Here is an 18,303-nt window from a genome sequence, read left to right on the forward strand (position 1 = left end):
GAATAAGTATAGACAAATATTGACAAATATTCAGACAGACAAGTGGTGTACAATAGGAGTTGGTGTTGGGGTCTCAAATCCTCTTCAGGGAAGGAAACTGCTATCCTTACCTGGTCTGGCCTACACGTGACTCTAGACCCACAGCCAATGTGGTTGACTGTTAACTACCCTGTGGGCAATTAGGGATGGGCAATAAATGCTACCCTAGCCATGATGCCCACAGTGAATGACTAAAGGAAATTATATAAATGATTTGGATGAAGGCCCCAAAAGTGTGGTAGCTAAATTTGTTAATGAGACAAAGGGAGGTGTGAAAGTGAGTTGTGACGGGGATATGAAGAGCCTACAAAGGGATAGAGAAACATTAAGTGAGTGGGCAAATGTTCTGGCAAATGGCGTTCAACATGGGAAAGTGTGAAATTTTCCATTTGGCAGAAAGAGTGAAAATGTGACATAATATCTTAAATAGTGAGAGATTGCAAAAATCTGAATGACGTAGCTGATGAATCACAAGGTTAGAATCTTGTAACAATTGCAGAAATTGGTTTAGAAACTGATCAGGTCAGGCAGCATCTGTAGAGAGAAAGCAGAGTTAGTGTTCTGAGGCCAGAGAACATCTTCAAGAGCATAAAAAATGAATGATCTGTGGGTGCTGTAAATTATGAACAAAAACGGAAGTTGCTGGAAAAGCTCAGCAGGTCTGGCAACATCTGTGAAGGTTTAAAAAAAAGGAGCAAAAGTTTCAGTTCCGGTTTTCTCTTCGCAGATGTTGCCAGACCTGCTGAGCTTTTCCAGCAACTTCTGTTTTTATTTCACATTTCCAGCAGCCACAGTTGTTTTATTTTAACATCTTATACTGTTGGTTTCCAGTGCTGGCAATATTTTACTGTTTGATTCACTGCTACCAATCCTCTTTATTGTAGATTAATCTAAGTTTTGGAAAGATGCCCACAGGACACTTGCAGGAAAATACAGACCGGATCTTGATAATCAGTAAATATTTGTTCTGTAGTAATTATTGGCTAATTACATAATAGCTAGTTATGTTACATCAGTGATATATGAGAACCTCTGGAGACATCAGACTCAATTAAGAGTAAATACATGACACTGCTTTAGATACTTGCTGTTAACATGCACTGGACGTTCTGCCAGCTATACGCAACACGCTGAATACTTCTGGGGAGTTGGACTGCACACCCATCTCTTTGGATTATGGTCAGCTCATTCTAGGAACCTTTCTTTTTAATCTAATGACTAGTGCATATTGCATGATGTAAGTTTGCCCTTTTGTATACTAACTGCTGTGTACAACAATTACCATCACATCCCTGTTTCTCTCAACTGATCCCTTTGCTAGACCATGACATTGGCAGGTTCTTTTCGATAGGAACATATTGAGGAATTAAAGGAACATGAAGAGATCTGAAATCAAGAATGTTGTAATATTAGTGGCTTTGAAGGAGCTTTAATGTCAATAAATTATCCCCCAAACAAAGTTGCTTGCTCATTCAAAGCTGTGCATAGCATGAAATGCTGGTGGTAATGCACTGCCTGTTTCCAAGCCCCCATCTCCTGTTTGATCCATTTTAACATCCAGTGCATGTTAACAGCAAGTATCTAAAGCAGTGTCATGTATTTCCTCTTAGTTGAGTCTGATGTCTCCAGAGGTTCTCATATATCACTGATGTAACATAACTAGCTATTATGTAATTAGCTCAATCTGTTGCCGTGCTGCACAACATTCATGTGATATGTGTGCCATTTAATTTTCTTCATCTTTTGTTTGTAGAAAGTAAACGAGAAGTTTATGACAGATATGGAAAGGATGGATTAATCGGAGGAGGTAAGAGCACGTTACTTGTTTCGGATTTTCAATTTTAGTGTTGAACTCTTTCCCAATTACCCCCTCCACCAAACATCTGTGCAGTTATTTTTGCCTCCTGTCCCAAGACTGGGGCAGGTGGGACCTGAATCTCTGAGGTTTTATTCCAGAGGTAGGGTCTTCTATTTATAACCTTGTCTGGGTCTCTAGATTGTTAATCCAGCAGCAATGCCACTGTTCTATCATCTCCCCTTCCCAAAGATCTGTGTATTCCGAAGAATAATTGAACCTTTTAAACCCAAGACCAGTAGCTTATAATTACTGCTTGAGGGGTTTATGATGAATATTTGCCGAAAGAGGTAGGCGAGGTCCTAAACAAATACTTTGTGTCGGTATTCACCAAAGAGAAGAAATTGGTAGACAGTGATCTCAGGGAAGAGAGTGTCAAATTTCTAAGCCAAGTTGCTTTTAAAAAGGAAGAGGTGTTGTGCCTCTTAAAAAGTATTAAGTCCTCAGCTCCTGATAGGATCTATCCCACAATATTGAGGGAGATAAGAGAACAAATTGCTGGAGCATTGATGAACATCTTTGCATCCTGTTTAGCCATAGGTGAGGTCCCAGAGACTGGAGAATGGCCAATATCATCCCATTGTTTAAAAAGGGTAGCAGAGATAATGCAGGAACTTCTAGGCCTCTGAGCCTCACGTCAGTGGTAGGGAAATTATTGGAAATAACTCTTGGGGATAAGATCTATATGCATTTAGAAGCAAATGGGCTCGTTAGTGATAGACAGTGTGGTTTTGTGTGGGGGAAGTCATGCCTCGCTAACTTAATTGAGTTTTTTGAGGAGGTGATGCAGATGATTGAGGGAAAAGCTGTTGATGTTGTCGACGTGAACTTCAGTAAAGCCTTTGACAAGGTCCCTCATGGCAGAGTATTAGGAAAGGTGAAGTCAAATGTTATCAGGGGTGAACTGGTAAGATGGCTACAGAACTGGCTTAGTCATAGACAAAGAGTAACGGTGGAAGGATGCTTTTCAGAATGGAGGATTGTGACGGTAGTGTTCCACAGGGATCAGTGCTGGGACCTCTGCTGTTCGTGATCTACATAAACGATTTAGAGGAAAACATGGCCAGTGAAGAAGATTGTCAAAGGATACAGCAGGATATGGATCAGCTGGAGGCATGGCAGAAAAATGGCAGATGGAGTTTAATCCGAACAAATGTAAGGTGATGCATTTTGGAAGGTCAGGTACAGGTGAAAATTGTGCAGTGAGTGGCAGACCTCTTAGGAGTACTGATATGCAGAGGGATCTGGGTGTGCAGGTCCACAGATCACTGAAGTTGGCAGCACGGGTAGATAAGGCAGTTAAAAAGGCTTATGGCATGTTTGCCTTCATTGGAAGGGGCGATGAATATAAGGATAGACAAGTTATGCTGCAGATTTATGGAACTCTAGTTAGGCCACAGCTGGAATATTGTGTACAGTTCTGGCCACTGCACTACCAGGAGGATGTGAATACTTTGGAGTGGGTACAGAAAAGGTTTTCCAGGATATTGTCTAACATGGGGGATTTTAGCTATGAAGAAAGGTTGGATAGGCTGTGTTTATTTTCACTAGAACGCAGGAGGTTTGAAGGGCGATCTAATTGACATTATCATGAAAGTGAATGACCTGATTAGAGTGGCAAGTGTGAGGCTTTTTCCAAGGGTGGAGGGGTTAATTACTAGGGGTCACAGATTCGAGGTGCTGGAGGTGAGGAGAGGGGGAATGTTTAAAAGAGATGTGCAAGGCAAGTTTTTCACACAAAGAATGGTGAGTGCCTCGAATGCATTGCCAGAGAAGGTGGTGAAAGCAGTCATGATAGCAGCGTTCAAGAAATACCTGGATGAATACATGACAAATGGAATAGAGGGATCTGGATCCTGTAAGTGAAGACAGTTTTAATGCGCAAGGGCAAAACGTGTTGGTGCAGGTTGGGAGGACCAAAGGGCCTGTTCCTGTGCTGTGTTGTTCTTTGTTCTTGTTCTATTTGATAGGGTAACATTTAGTTACAAAAACAAATTTTCTGGAAAAGCTCAGCAGGTCGGGCAGCAACTGAGAGGTTTTGGGTCCAGTGGTCCTTCCTCAGAACAGAAATGTTAACTTTGTTTTCTCCTTCACAGATGCTGCCAGACCTGCTGAGCTTTTCCAGAAAATTTGTTTTAGTTCCTGATTTACAGCATCCGCAGTTCTTTCAGTTTTTATTTAGAATTTAGTTGTCCTGCCTGGGGAAGTCAGAACAAAAGAGTTCCAGTATGACCATTCTCTTGTGGTCTAAACAAGGTTCCATAAAAGTTTAATGTGTCAGAGATAATGGGAACTGAAGATGCTGGAAAATCCGAGATAACAAAGTGTGGAGCTGGATGAACACAGCAGGCCACGCAGCATTGGCCTGCTGTGTTCATCCAGCTCTACACTTTGTTATCTCTTAAAGCTTAATGTGTAACCTCTTTGCTTATGAACTTTGAAGTGGGCACTGCTGTTTGGTTTATTTTTATTAGGTAGTTTTATTAGCTTACAGGCTACATCTAGTGCTTGTGTGATTGATGTCCATGTTGCACTTATAGACTTGAATATTTTAATGTTTTTATTTCTAACAGGCGGTAGAGGCCCCACCATGGACACGGAATTCCCAGGCTTTATGTTTTCATTCCGAAACCCTGACGAAGTATTTAGGGAATTTTTCGGTGGGCGAGATCCTTTTGCAGAGCTATTTGGTGAGGATTCACTGCTTTTGCTTTCTGCTTTTGCTTCGTTCCTCTACGGTTACTCCTCAAGGCCACAGCATGATGGCCAGTCACTTTCCACAGGATCCCAAGGGACCCCACGGTGGGATGTAACACAGTAGATTGGGCAAAGTTGTTCCTGTTTGTAAAAGATACCAGAACAGGAGGGCATAGACTTGAAATGATGTGCAAACAAATCGAGGGTGATGTGAGAAAACCTTTTTCGCTCAGCGAATAGTTAGGGTCTGGAATTCACTTCTTGGAAATGTGGTGGAGTCAGATTCAGCTGAGGCACTGAGGAGGGTATTGGTTGGTTATTTAGATCATCATGGTGTACAGGGCTATGGGGAAAAGGAGACTGGCACTAGGTAATATCATCTTTTTCTTTATTCATTAATGGGTTGAGGGCATCGTTGACTAGGCAGCATTTATCACCCATGCCTAATTCAGTTCAGTTCAGAATCAACCACACTAATGTTCTTTAGGGAAGGAAACAACCAGCTTTACCTGGCCTGGCACAACATGTAGGCAGGACCAGGTAAAGATGGTAGTTTCCTTCCCTAAAGGACATTAGTGAACCAGATGGTCTTTTCCTGACAATCGACAATGGATTCATGATCATCATTAGACTCTTAATTCCGGATATTTATTGAATTCAAATTCCACCATCTGCTGTGGCAGGATTCAAACTGTGGCCACCATATCATTACCTGGGTCTCTAGATTAACAGTCTGCTGATAATACCACTAGGCCATCACCTCCCCGATGACCAGTTAATAGAGCTGGTGTCGACACAATGAGCTGAATGGCCGCCTCCTGCACTGTAATAATTTTGTGCATCTGAGGTTCTGTAACTGATCCAAAGGCAAACTTCGGTTCAATCAAAACTCTGCTGCTCCTATTCCGATGTGCAAAAAGTAAATACCATTCATCCACTCTGGTCTCTGGACTGTAGGAAAGATGTTGTTAAACTTGAAAAGACTTGAAAAAGATGTACAAAATGTTATCCGTGATAATGGGAACTGCAGATGCTGGAGAGTCCAAGATAACAAAGTGTGGAGCTGGATGAACACAGCAGGCCAAGCAGCATCTCAGGAGCACAAAAGCTGACGTTTCGGGCCTAGACCCTTCATCAGAGAGAAGGGTCTAGGCCCGAAACGTCAGCTTTTGTGCTCCTGAGATGCTGCTTGGCCTGCTGTGTTCATCCAGCTCCACACTTTGTTCTCATGTACAAAATGTTGATGGGATTGGAAGGTTTGAGCTACAGGGAGAGGCTGAATAGGCTGGGGCTTTTTTTCCCTGGAGTGTCAGAGGCTGAGGGGTGACCTTATAGAGGTTTATAAAATCATGAGGGGCATGGATAGGGTGAACAGTCGAGGTCTGTTTCCAAGGGTGGGGGAGTCCAATACCAGAGGGCGTAGGTTTAAGGTGAGAGCGTAAAGATTTAAAAGGGATCTGAGGAGCAACCTTTTCATACAGACGGTGGTGTGTGTATGGAATGAGCTGCCAGAGAAAGTCGTGGAGCCTAGTACATTTAAATTGCATCTGGATGGGTGCATGAATGTGAAGGGTTTAGAAAGATATGGGCCAAATGCTGGCAAATGGGACTAGGTAAGACTGGGATGTCTGGCCAGCACAGACAAATTGAACTGAAGGGTCTATTTGAGCTGTGTAACTCGATGGCACTATGACCTGCTGTGCTTGGTGACCCGTGTTTGAGGCGTTGCCAGGCAAGGATGCAGTTTTAAAGTTCTAATCCTCATGTTTAAGCCCCTTCATGCCCTCACCCTCCCCTCCTTCTCTCTGTAACCTCCTACTGCCCATCAAAAGCTCTGTGCAGCTCTAATTCCTTGAGTCATAGAGCCAGGATAGAGGATTTTCTGCTCGTTAAGCCTGCACTGACCTATCCCGGACTAATCCCACTTCCAAGTCCATTGCTTTGAATGTTATTATATTTCAAATGCACATCTAAGCACTTTTTAAAGGTTGCGAGGTTTCCCGACCCAACCACCCTCCCAGGAAGTGCATTCCAGACCCCCACCACCCTCTAGGTGAAAAAGGTTGTTTCAAATCTCCTACTCTTCACCTTAAAATTGTGCCCTCTTTTTATTGATCCTTCAACGAAGGGGATTAGCTGTTTCATATGAACCCTGACCATGCCACTCATCATCAGATACACCACTGTCAGGCCACCCCTCAGCCTTCTGAGCTCCAAAGAAAACAACCCGAACTTATCTATCCTCTTCATTGCTGAAATGTTCCATCCCAGGCAACATCCTGGTGAATCTCCTTTATATCCCCTCCAATACATCACGTGCTTCCTATAGTGTGGTGACCGGAGTTACACGTGGCTTGAGAGATATTAACATCAGTGCAGGCACCGCTTTATCTGTTAGGATCATTTATTGACATCATGTAAAAGAACTTGATAACGGATACTTTTCTCCCTGTTACTTCACCTATAGAAGACTTTGGTCCATTTTCTGAAGTGGGAGGAATCGACCAAAGTCGTCGAGTACCTGGATCGTTCTTCTCATTCTCCATCCCCACAGGATCAGGTACATCAGAAGTCGGGATAGTGGAATGGTGATATTGTGCAGCTAGTCATAGGGTGGAATCTAACACCGCCTAGGGGCAGGAAGGGGGAGAAATGGCTGCCATGGCTGGTGTGCCCAGCTGCCTGTCTCTGTCTCTATTTCCCCTGCAGCTGGGAGAGGTGTTTGCGTAATGGAGTTCCTGAAATGCCTCTCCTTGCTATGGCTTGGATTTTACTAACAGAGGCTAGGACAAGTGGACAGCTCAGCAGGGATCCATGCCACTGTAGGTGTTTGTGAAATCTAGGGGTTATGTCCCTTCTGAGATTCCCTGCAATTGTCAGGGACCACACCCAACTTTTCCCATCTCTGCTTTTCTTTCATCACCTTTGCCTTGTCCAGGAATAGGTCGTTCAGCCCCTCAAGCATGTTTGACTATTCAATATGATCATATTGCTCTTCTGACTGTAAGCTCAAGTCTGCATTTATTGATTACCTTCCATTCCTTGCTTCAGAATCAATCTCTGTCTTAAAAATGTTCAAGGACTCTTCTTCCAGCACTTCAGGAAGAGGATTCCAAAATCTGTCAGCCCTCTAAGGGAAAATATTTTGCCTAATCTTTGTGGGTTTTTTTTCCAAATGGACCACCCTTGATTTTGAAATGGGAGCCCCTAGCCCTGAATTCTCCCACAAGAGGAAATGTCCAGCCTGTCAAGACCTCTCAGGATTTTGTTTCAAACAAGTTGCCACTTAATTTTCCTAATTCCTAGCATGTCCAACCTTTACTCATGAGACCATGTGCCCATTCCAGGTATTAGTATGGTATAATTTCTCTGAATTACTTTCAATGCATTTACGTCTTTCCCTAAGTAAGACCAGTTCAGGATGCAGTGCTCCAGAAATGGCCTTGGCAGTGTCATGTGTAACTGAAGCATAAGTTCCACTTCTACGTTCAGTTTGTGTGCCAAATAGTAACATTCCATTAGCTTGCTTCATTACTTACTGTACCTGCGTAATAACTATCTGACATTCAACACTCTGCTGATCTCCTCCAACAGCTGTGCGTGCGCACAAATGCGCGCACACACACACCACTTTGGTTAATGGGTCGCTGTTTCTCCATGCTGAACACCACATGGAGGGTGTACTGAGGGTGACAGAAGTACAGAATGTGTTCTGGGTGGGAGACTTCAGCGTCCATCACCAATCCATCACCAACCCATCACCAGAGCAGCTCAGCAGCACCAGAACTGACTGGCTGAGTCCTAAAGGACATAGCTGCTAGGCTGGGTCTGTAGAAGGTGCTGAGGGAACCAACAGGTGGGGAGAAGCAAACTTGACTTCAGCCTCACCAACCTGCCTGCTGCAGACTCATCCGGCTATGACCGTATCAGTAAGAGTGATGACTGCGTGGTCTTTGTGGAAGTGAAACCCAGACTGGACAATGACAATATCCTCCATTGTGGTGTGTGGAGGTATCACCACATTAGCTGGGACAGATTTTGAACAGACCCAGCAACTTGGGAGGCTTGGGAATCCATAAAGTGTTGTGAGCCTCAACTGCAGCAAAATTGAACTTCAGCATCGTCTGTAATTTCATGACTCAGCACTGTCACGGGCTCAAAAGTCATGGAGCACCCTCTCTAACAGCATAGTGGATGTAACCAGACCCCAAAGACTATAGTAGTTCAAGAAGGCCTGATGAAGGAGCAACACTCGAAAGCTTGTAATTTCAAATAACCTGTTGGACTGTAGCCTGGTTTGTAATTTGCCATGCTGTCCATGACAGAATAGATAGGAGTGGCTTTCGCATCATTGTTGTGGAGATGGAATCCCATTGTCACACTGAGAATACTCTCCAGTATGTTATATCACTGAGCTAAAACAAATTTTGAGCAGATGTAACAATTCAGAACTGGGCATCCATGAGGTGCTGTTGGTCATCAGCAATAGTGGAATTGTACTTATTAATACAATCTGCAATCTCATGGCCTGCTATATCCTCCACTCTACTATCACTGTCAAGCCAGGATATTAACCCTGGTTCAATGGAGAGTGCAGGAGGATATGCCAGGAGCAGCACCAGGCATATTTAAAAATGAGGCGTCAATGTGGTGAAGCTACCAAACAGGGCTCCTGCCTAACAGCATAAGCAGCAAGTGATACAAAGCCCTGAATCAACAATCCATCTTGGTTTCCTCCTCAGGTCTCTAGCATTAAAAATTCCAACTTTGACTGATACAGTTCACGCTGTGATAGCAAGAAATTGCTGAAGACCCTGAATACTGCAATGGTTATGGGCTCTGAAAACATTGCAGAACCTGCTGCACCACTAGCCAAGCTCTTCCAGTGTAGCTGCAACACTGACATCAACTCAACAATGTGGAAAATTGCCAAGGTATCTCCTAGACATAAAAAGCAGGACAAATCCAACCCGGCCAATTACCGCCCCATCAGTCTCCCCTCGATCATCAGTAAAGTGATGGAAGGTGTCATCAACTGTGCTGTCAAACATCCGCTGCTCAGTGACCCCCATTCTGGGTTCCGCCAGGGCCACTGGGCTACTGATCTTATTACAATCATGGCTCAAACTGAATTCCAGAGGTGAAGCGAGAGTGATGGCCCTTGGCATCAAGAAGCCCCAGCAAAACTGGAATTAGTGGATATCGGGGTCAAATTCCACTGATTTGACTTGTTCCTGGCAGAAAAGACATCACTATAGATGTTCCTCAGTGTAGTGTCTTAGGACCAGCCGCCATCAGCTGCTTCATCAGTGACCTCCCCCCCCCCCACCCCCCCCCCCCCCCCCCCCCCACCACCCCATCATAAGGTCAGAAATGGGGATGTTGACGATGTTTGCACAATGTTCAGTACCATTTGTGTTGCCTGAGACACTGAAGCAATCCTTGTTCAAATGCGACAAGACATGTACAAAATCCATGTTTGGGCTGACAAGTGATGAGTATAATTCGCACCAGTGCCAGGCAATGATCATCTCCATCTCGAGAAGCTAGCCATCAGTCCTTGACACTCAATGCCATCACCATCACTGAAGCCCTCACTATCAACATCCTGGGGGTTACGATTGACCAGAAATTGCACTGGATTTTGCCATTAAATACTGTCAGCAGGTCAGAGACTTGGAATTCTGTGGTAACTCCACCTATAGCTCCCCAAAACCTGTCCACCATCATCGAGGCACAAGTCAAGAAAGTGTTGGAATACTTCACACTTTCCTGGATGAGTGCAGATCCAATAACACTCAAGAAGCCTGACATCATCGTTTAATCTTCAGCCAGAAGTGCTGAGTGGGTGATCCACCTCGGCATCCTCCAGCGTTGCAGATACCAGTCTTCAGCCAACTTGATTTCGCTCCTCGTGACATCAAAAAACAGATGGAGATACTGGAAACTGCAAAGGCTATGGGCCCTGATAACATGCCAGCAATAGTACTGGAGACTTGTGCTCCAGAATGTGCTGTCCCCCTAGCTAAGCTGTTCCAGTATGGTTGTAACACTGGCATCTACCTGACAATGATCTGATATAACCTCAAATTCACATTCCCACCCACTCTTGATAACCTTTCATCCCCTTGCTTAATGGGAATCTACCTCTGCCTTAAAAAAAAATCAAGACTCTGCATCTGCCACTTTTAAGGAAGAGTGTCACAAAAGCTCATGACCCTCTTGAGAAAGAGAATTTCATCTAATCCTTGATTTAAATAGTTGATGTCTGACAGTAAACTGTTCTCTAGTTTTAGATTCTCCTGTATGAGGTTCCATCCTCTCCACATTGTCCCTGTCAAGTCCCCTCAGGATGTTGTATGTTTCAGTCAAGTCATCTCTCACTCTCTAAACTTCAGTGAATACAACCCTAGCCTGTCTGAGTTTAATACGACCAGATATTAGGTTAGCAGACTTTCTGTGAACTACCTGCAATATTTTCATTTGTCCTTAAATAAGGTGAACATTGCTGCACTGCATTTCAGATGCTGTCTCACCAGTGCCCTGTTTACCTCCTTAATTTTGTACTCCATTCCCCCTCGTGATAAATGATAACATTCTGTTAGCTTTCCTAATTGCTAACTGTAACTCAACATTAATATTTTTTGCAATTCATGCATGTGGACAGCCTGGATTCCTCTCCATTTCAGTGCCTTGCAGTCATCATAGAGACCCTTTTTTTTATACTTCTGCCAAAATGGACAATTTCACATGTTCCCACACTATACTTGCCACATCTTTGCCCATTCACTTACATATCGGTATCTTCTTTAAGCTCTGTGTTCTGAGGAAGGGTCACTGGACACGAAATGTTAACTGTGATTTCTCTCCATGGATGCTGCCAGACCTGCTGAGCTTTTTCAGTAACTTCTGTTCTTGTTTCTTCTTGAAGATCCTTGTGTCCTCTTGACAATTCATTTTTCTCCCTGCCTGTGTCGACAGCAAACTTGGCGACAATACCATCCATCTCTTCATCTAAACCATTTGTCTAAATTATAAACAGTTGAGGCCCCACTTCTGATCCCTTGTTAGATGTTGCCATCCATTAGCCTTCCTGCTCCTCTGCTGCTTGGCCTGCTGTGTTCATCCAGCTCTGCACCTTGTTATCTCTCATTAGCACCTAGTCTCTGCTTCTTATTTAGTCTGTCATTGAGCAATGAAAGAGGCCATTTGGCCCATTGTGTTCACACAGTCATCGAGTACTTATCTATTCTACTCTCATTTTCCAGCACTTGCCTTGTAGCCTTGCATGCTGTGGCATTTCAAGAATTTTCTGATGAAGGGCCTAGGCCCGAAAGATCAGCTTTTGTGCTCCTAAGATGCTACTTGGCCTGCTGTATTCATCCAGCTGCACACTTTGTTATCACTAATTAAGCAGTTCCTACTTTTACCACTCTTTCTTTCAGGCAATGATTTGCACTGAGTGAAATTCTTAAATTCATACTAAACTTCCTGCCCTCGATCTTAAATCTAAGCCCTTGGTCATTGACTCCTCTGCTGAAGGGACAGGTTTCTTCCTATCTAGGCATATTATAATTTTGTACACCTCATTTAAGACCCCGTCAGCCTTTTCTGCTCTAAGGAAAACAACACCAGCCTATCTAGTCTTTTACCATAGCTGACATTTCTATTGTTTTCTAATTCTGTAATTTTTCATTGTCCAGGGTTTTCTGGAGTTTTGGGACCCAGATTGATCCTGCACTTTATTTCCTTTCGGAAAGACTCCCACTGTCCTGATGCAAATTTTCCTGTCAGTAACTGCACTTTGGCCAGGTCCTACATTATATATTAAAACCAGCCTTACCCCATTACAAAATTTTTTTTTTTATTCCCGGTCCCGTCCTTTTCCACGATGGCTTTCAATCCTACTGAGTTCTGGTTACAGTCACTGAAATTCTCTTCCACTGACTCTTCTATCACTTGCCCAGCTTCGATCTCTAACTATAGGTCCAGCATTGCCCTCTCTTTTGTAGGACTTCCAGTATACTCATTTGAAAAGCTTTCCTGGATTAATTTTAAAAATTTCTTTACGACTTTCACACTTTATCCGTTTCATTTATTATGACGGGGTAGGGGTGGATGGTGCAGGTTGGGTTTTGTGCAGATTTGAAACCCCCTAATAATTTTTACGCCTCTGAAATTTCTTCCTGACTGTCTGGGGTCTGCAGTACACTCCTACGATGTTTTGGCTTCTTTTTGTTTTAATGTTCTACCCACATGGACTTAATCGAATTGCATTCTTAAATATCATCCCTCCTAATTGACTCCTTGACTAGTATTGTGACACCAGCTCCTCTTTACTACCTTTTTGCCTCACCTGAAGATTCTATACCCTGGAATATTCAGCTGCTAGTCCTGCCCCCTGTTGACCATGTCTCCATGATACCAGTGAAATTATATTCTCATTTGTTAATCAGTACCCTCCAGTCACATACCATATTCACAAGATTCCTTGCATTAAAATAAATGCCATCTAACCTTGCCGAGTGTCCTTCGTCTTATCTTGACTGTGTAGGCAATGCCTTCTCACTGGTTTGGCTTTACTTCTGCAGTTTGCTGTCTATGACCCACTATTGTCCCAGCCTGCCAATCTACTATCCATGCCAGCATAACAACTTCTAAACTACGAGCTTTTATTTTCTGGGATAACTATCATAGTACCTTTTCAAATGCTTCCTGGAAATCCAAGTACTGTTATTTCACTGGTTCTCCTTTATCTACAGCACAGGTTACCTTATCAAAGTAATCCAACAGATGGGTCAAACATGACTTCTTGTTCACAGAGCCTTGCTGACTCGGCCTGAGTATATTGAAGTCGTCTATTATAATACCTTTAATAATAGTTTCCAATATTTCTACGATGACAAATGATTAAGCTAAATGGTCTGTAGTTTCAATCTCTTTCCCTTGCTGATTAAAGGAGTTCCATCCATTATCTTCCAAAATGATGGAACCCTAAATCAAGGGAATTTTGGAAAATAAAAACCGATTCATCCACTGTGTCACTGGCCACTTCTTTTCGGACATTAGGATGAAGTCCATCAGCTCGCAATAATAATTTATCGCTCCAATAATTTACTCAGTGCCACTCCCTGATGGTTTGTAATTTTTCTGTGTTCCTCACTCCTTTCCATTTCCTGAGTTGTCAGTGATTCTGGGATGTTAATTGTATCTTCTCAAGTGAAGACCGATGCACAATACTAGATAAATCTCTTATTTTAAGATTGAGATGAGAATTTTCTTTGCTTCTGCGTGTCTTTAGTCTGTCAGACTCTCTACCTGAGAAAGTAGTGGATATTGTGACATTGAATTAGCTCAAAGTAGAGCTAGATAGATTTTTGATAGACAAGGGATTCAAAGGTAATAGAGATCAGACAGAAAAGCAGGGTTGAGACTATAACCAGTTCAGGCATGACTTTATTGAATGGTGTAGCAGAGCCAAATGATCTCTTCCTGTTCTTTAATTCCATGTCCCTGCGTAATCTACTTGTGAAGCTGGTCTTCGAATTTTTAACTGTTTGCTATTTGACCTCCATCTCTGATGTGTCCTTTAACGAATACACTTTTCTTGCATGCAGACTTTACGTCATTTTCTGCAAATGTTGGTGGACCTGGACTGGGGAGTTTCCGATCAGTGTCAACTTCTACAAAGCTTGTCAATGGAAAACGTATCACCACCAGGAAGTGAGTAACTAGATGTGAAAACAGATGGTCACAATGGTGGCAAGTACTGATGTCAAGTTGGCGCTCATAGCTGCAGGTTTGTTTAGAGGTGGCTCTGGTGGGGACCAGAGTGGAGATGTGTTACAAGGATGTGTAGCGTATGAGGCAGATGGAGTTCAATGTGAGCAAGTATGAGCTAATCCATTTTGGACTGGAAAAGGATAGATCAGGGTACTTTCTCGATGGTATGAGGACAGCTCAGTGGTTAGCATTACCGTCTCACAATGCCAGGGACCCCGGTTCCATTCCAGCCTTGGGCGCCTGTGCAAACTCCACACAGACATTCTTTTCTTCCCCCTACAGTGTGGAAACAGGCCCTTTGGCCCAACAAGTCGACACTGACCCTCGGAGCATCCCACCCAGACTCCTCTCCCATAACCCACCTAAACTATACATCCCCAAACACTGTAGGCAATTTAGCGTGACCAATCCAGCTAATCTGCACATCTTTGGACTGTGGGAGGAAACAGACATGGGGAGAATGTGCAAACTCCACACAGACAGTCGCCCGAGGTTGGAATTGAACCCGGGCCCATAGTGCTGCGAGGCAGCAGTGCTAGCCACTGAGCCACTGTGCCACCCCTAAATTCTCTCTCTGTGCCTGTGAGCATTTCCTCCGGGTGCTCCCATTCCCTCCCACAATCCAAAGATGTGCTGGTCAGGTGGATTGGCCAGGAGAAATGCAGGGTTACAGGGATAGCGCAGCAGGATGTGTCTGGGTGGAATGCTGTTCAGAGGTTCAGTGTGGACTCAATGGGCCGAACGGCCTGTTTTCGCACTTTAGAGATTCTATGATTCTAAATAGAGTGAGCATTTGTGGAGACTCGAGTGTTTAGGTGTATAATTTTTAAAAAGGCAGAAACAGGTGCAGGAAACAATGAAGAAAACTAATAGAATGCTGGGCTTTATATCTAGAGGACTAGAGGATGAGGAAGCAGATGTTTTGCTAGTGTTCTATAAGGTCCTGGTTAGAGCCCACATGGAGTACTGAGAGCAGATCTGGGCACTATTTCTTTAGGGAGGATAGATTGGCCTTGGAGAACGTCGCAAGTTTACAAGAATGACATCTGGATTTAAGGGGTTTGGTAATGAGGAGAGATTATTCAAATGAGGCCTGTTTTAAACATAGAAACAAAGAAGCTAAGAGCAGGAGTAGGCCATTCAGCTCTTTGAGCCTGCTCCAATTTTCATTATGATCATGGCTGACCATCGAGCTCAGTACCCTAATGCCATTCTCCTCCTCCATATCCTTTAATTCCTTTAGCTACAAGAGCTATATCTACCTCAGAAACAATCAGTTCTGAGGAAGGGTCACTGGATCCGAAACGTTAACTCTGTCTCCTTCACAGATGCTGCCAGACCTGCTGAGCTTTTCCAGCAACTTTGTTTTTATTCTTGATTTACAGCATTCACAGTTCTTTTGGTTTTTATTTACTGTATCTACCTTCTTCTCTAGAATTTAGAAAATTGGGAAGTGATCTGTTTGAAGTTTTCAAGATATTAACAGGAAAATACAGGGTACATAAAGATAAATTATTTCCATAGCTTGGAGATTCTAGAGGTAGGGGCATAATCTGAGAATGAGGGCCAGACCATTCAGGAAAGTTGTTAGGAAGCACTTCGACACATGCATTGTTAAGCAAATATACTAAGGGATATGGGACAAAGGCAGTTGTAAGGCGTTAGCCCATAGATCAGCCATGATCTGATTGAATGGTGGAGTATGCTCAAGGACCTGAATGGACCAGTCCTGTCCTATGTTCCTACTGCTATCACAATAATATATTAGTAAGATAAAAACTGGACCTGTGTTATGGCAGTCTAATCCCAGCTCATGTTGTCAGTTAGCGCGTGATCGTCGTTATTTATGGCACAGAAGGAGACCGTTCAACCTGTACTTCTGGCAAAATTGTGTTTTGCGATGAGAGGTGGTACAGCAATGAAGGATCAAAAAGCAACAATAATGCTAGGAATTGCCAAGAGAAAGTTATCCTCCTCGGCAAAATCTCTGGCACCCCGTCCCCTGGGAGGGCATTCAGTGTCTTTGTTCACTGCAGATAGAGGAATGCAGTCATACAGCGTGGAAATAGACCCTCCAGTCCAACTAGTCCCACCTACCTGCGTTTGGCCCTTATCCATCCAAAACCTTCCATGGATTATGCAATTGTCTTTTAAATCTGCATCCACCACTTCCTCTGGATGCTTATTCCACATGCAAGTCACTGTATTTTTAAAAAGTTGCACTTTTGGTCATTTTAAAAGCTTTTTCCTCTCATCTAAAAAATATGCCCTATAATTTTGAACTCCCCCACCCTCGGGAAAAGACCTTCACTATTCCTCTGAAGGCAACCAGACTGTTAGTTAAAGAGAGTAAAAGGACCTTTAACTCTGTATCTAACCCCATGTTGTCCCTGTCCTGGGAGTGTCTGAAGGTGGGGGTGGGGGGACAGTGTAGAGAGAGCTTTACTCTGCATCTGACCCCGTGCTGTCCCTGTCCTGGGAGTGTTTGATGGGGGACAGTGTAGAAGGAGCTTTACTCTGTATCTAAACCCCAATCCATTGGTGTTTTCACTGCCTTGCCCTTCTCAAACTATAACCTGTCTGTTTTTGCCCCCCAGGATTGTGGAGAATGGTGAAGAGAGGGTGGAAATTGAGGAAGACGGGCAGCTGAAGTCAGTGCGAGTAAACGGTAAGCGAGATAGGAGGTCCAGGAGAGACTAGGCCGTGCACAGTGAATCGACGACACCAGCAGGGTGTCCTGGGGAGCTACTAGAGAAGAGAGCAGTGGGAAGCAAATGGCAGCGAGACAGGAGGATAGAACGCATCAGCGATTAGAAACTTTGGCTAGAGGCAATCAGCACTACTTGGAAGAATCCAGAATAAATATATTGTAGAAATAAAGAAGATCTTCCCTTGCCCATCCCATTCCATGGCCAGGTTTTGTTTATTCTTGATACAAACAGCTAGATTTGGAACAAGTGTAACAGTATGGCTCCATTTTGATTAAACCTGTTGATCAGACTGGTTGGAGGAGGTTCCTGCTGACCGCACACAGTGACTTAAAGTAGGCTATACATGGGTGGTGGTCGAGGGGTCAAGCAGGGACCTGATTTCAGGCCTGCAGATAAACCAGACCATGACAATCAAACAGAGTCAGGAAGGATGTAACATGGCCAGACGGTTTTGTAAAAGTACTCAAAGAAACATAAAATGATGCAGGAACAAAAGTGCACTATTCAACCTGTGTTCAAAAGTGCTATCTGGCTTGTACTGCTCCCTCCACTCTTTTTAATTTGCTCGTGGGATGTGGGTGTCTCCAGTAATTCACTGCAGTTGAGAAAGTGACAGGGAGCCGTCACCTTCAACCGTCCTGCCAAGATAAGGCCCGACGTGGGGATGTTTGCTGATGATTATACAATGTTCAGCACCATTTGCGATTCCTCAGATATTGAAGCAGTCCATGTTCAAACGCAACAAGATCTGGACAAAATCCTGGCTTGGTCTGAAAAGTGGCAAGTGACTTTCACCTCTCATATGTGCCAGGCAATGATCATTTCACCAAGAGAGAATCTAACCCTTGATGTCACATGATGTTAACTTCACTGAATGAATCCCCTGCTATCAACATCATTGACCAGAAACTCAACTGAACTCACCACGTTAACACAGTGGCTCCAAGAGCAGGCCAGAATCTGGGAATACTGCAGCGAGTAACTCACCTCCCGACTCCCCAGAGCCTGTCCACCAACTACGAGTCAGGAGTATGATGGAATTCTCCCCACTTGTCTGGATGGGTGCAACTCCAGCAACACTCAGGAAGCTTGACACTAGCTAGGACAGAGCGGCCCGCTGGATTGGCGTCACATTCACAAACATCCCCTCCCCCCACCACCGGCGCTCAATAGCAGCAGTGTGCACTATCTACAATATGCACTGCAGAAATTCCACCA

At 43.8% G+C, this 18,303-nt stretch overlaps 1 protein-coding gene across 5 annotated transcripts in view; it reads left to right on the top strand.

Moving 5' to 3' along the window:
• Positions 1-18,303, top strand: part of dnajb2 (DnaJ heat shock protein family (Hsp40) member B2) — a 65,183-nt gene that overhangs the window by 32,139 nt on the left and 14,741 nt on the right. For 4 of the 5 annotated variants that reach the window (XR_009445966.1, XM_059647551.1, XM_059647550.1 and 1 more), the window contains 5 exons: positions 1,793-1,846; positions 4,468-4,584; positions 7,059-7,151; positions 14,209-14,314; positions 16,972-17,042. Coding sequence is in view for 4 of the 5 variants with exons in the window: in XM_059647551.1 (XP_059503534.1) it covers positions 1,793-1,846; positions 4,468-4,584; positions 7,059-7,151; positions 14,209-14,314; positions 16,972-17,042 (441 nt within the window). In the remaining variant the exon portion in view is untranslated. The remainder of the gene's footprint in view (positions 1-1,792; positions 1,847-4,467; positions 4,585-7,058; positions 7,152-14,208; positions 14,315-16,971; positions 17,043-18,303) is intronic. The other variant, XM_048534945.2, reaches the window with a different exon arrangement.

This window comes from Stegostoma tigrinum, chromosome 7, assembly GCF_030684315.1.
Source record: "Stegostoma tigrinum isolate sSteTig4 chromosome 7, sSteTig4.hap1, whole genome shotgun sequence".
Taxonomy (NCBI): Eukaryota; Metazoa; Chordata; class Chondrichthyes; order Orectolobiformes; family Stegostomatidae; genus Stegostoma; species Stegostoma tigrinum.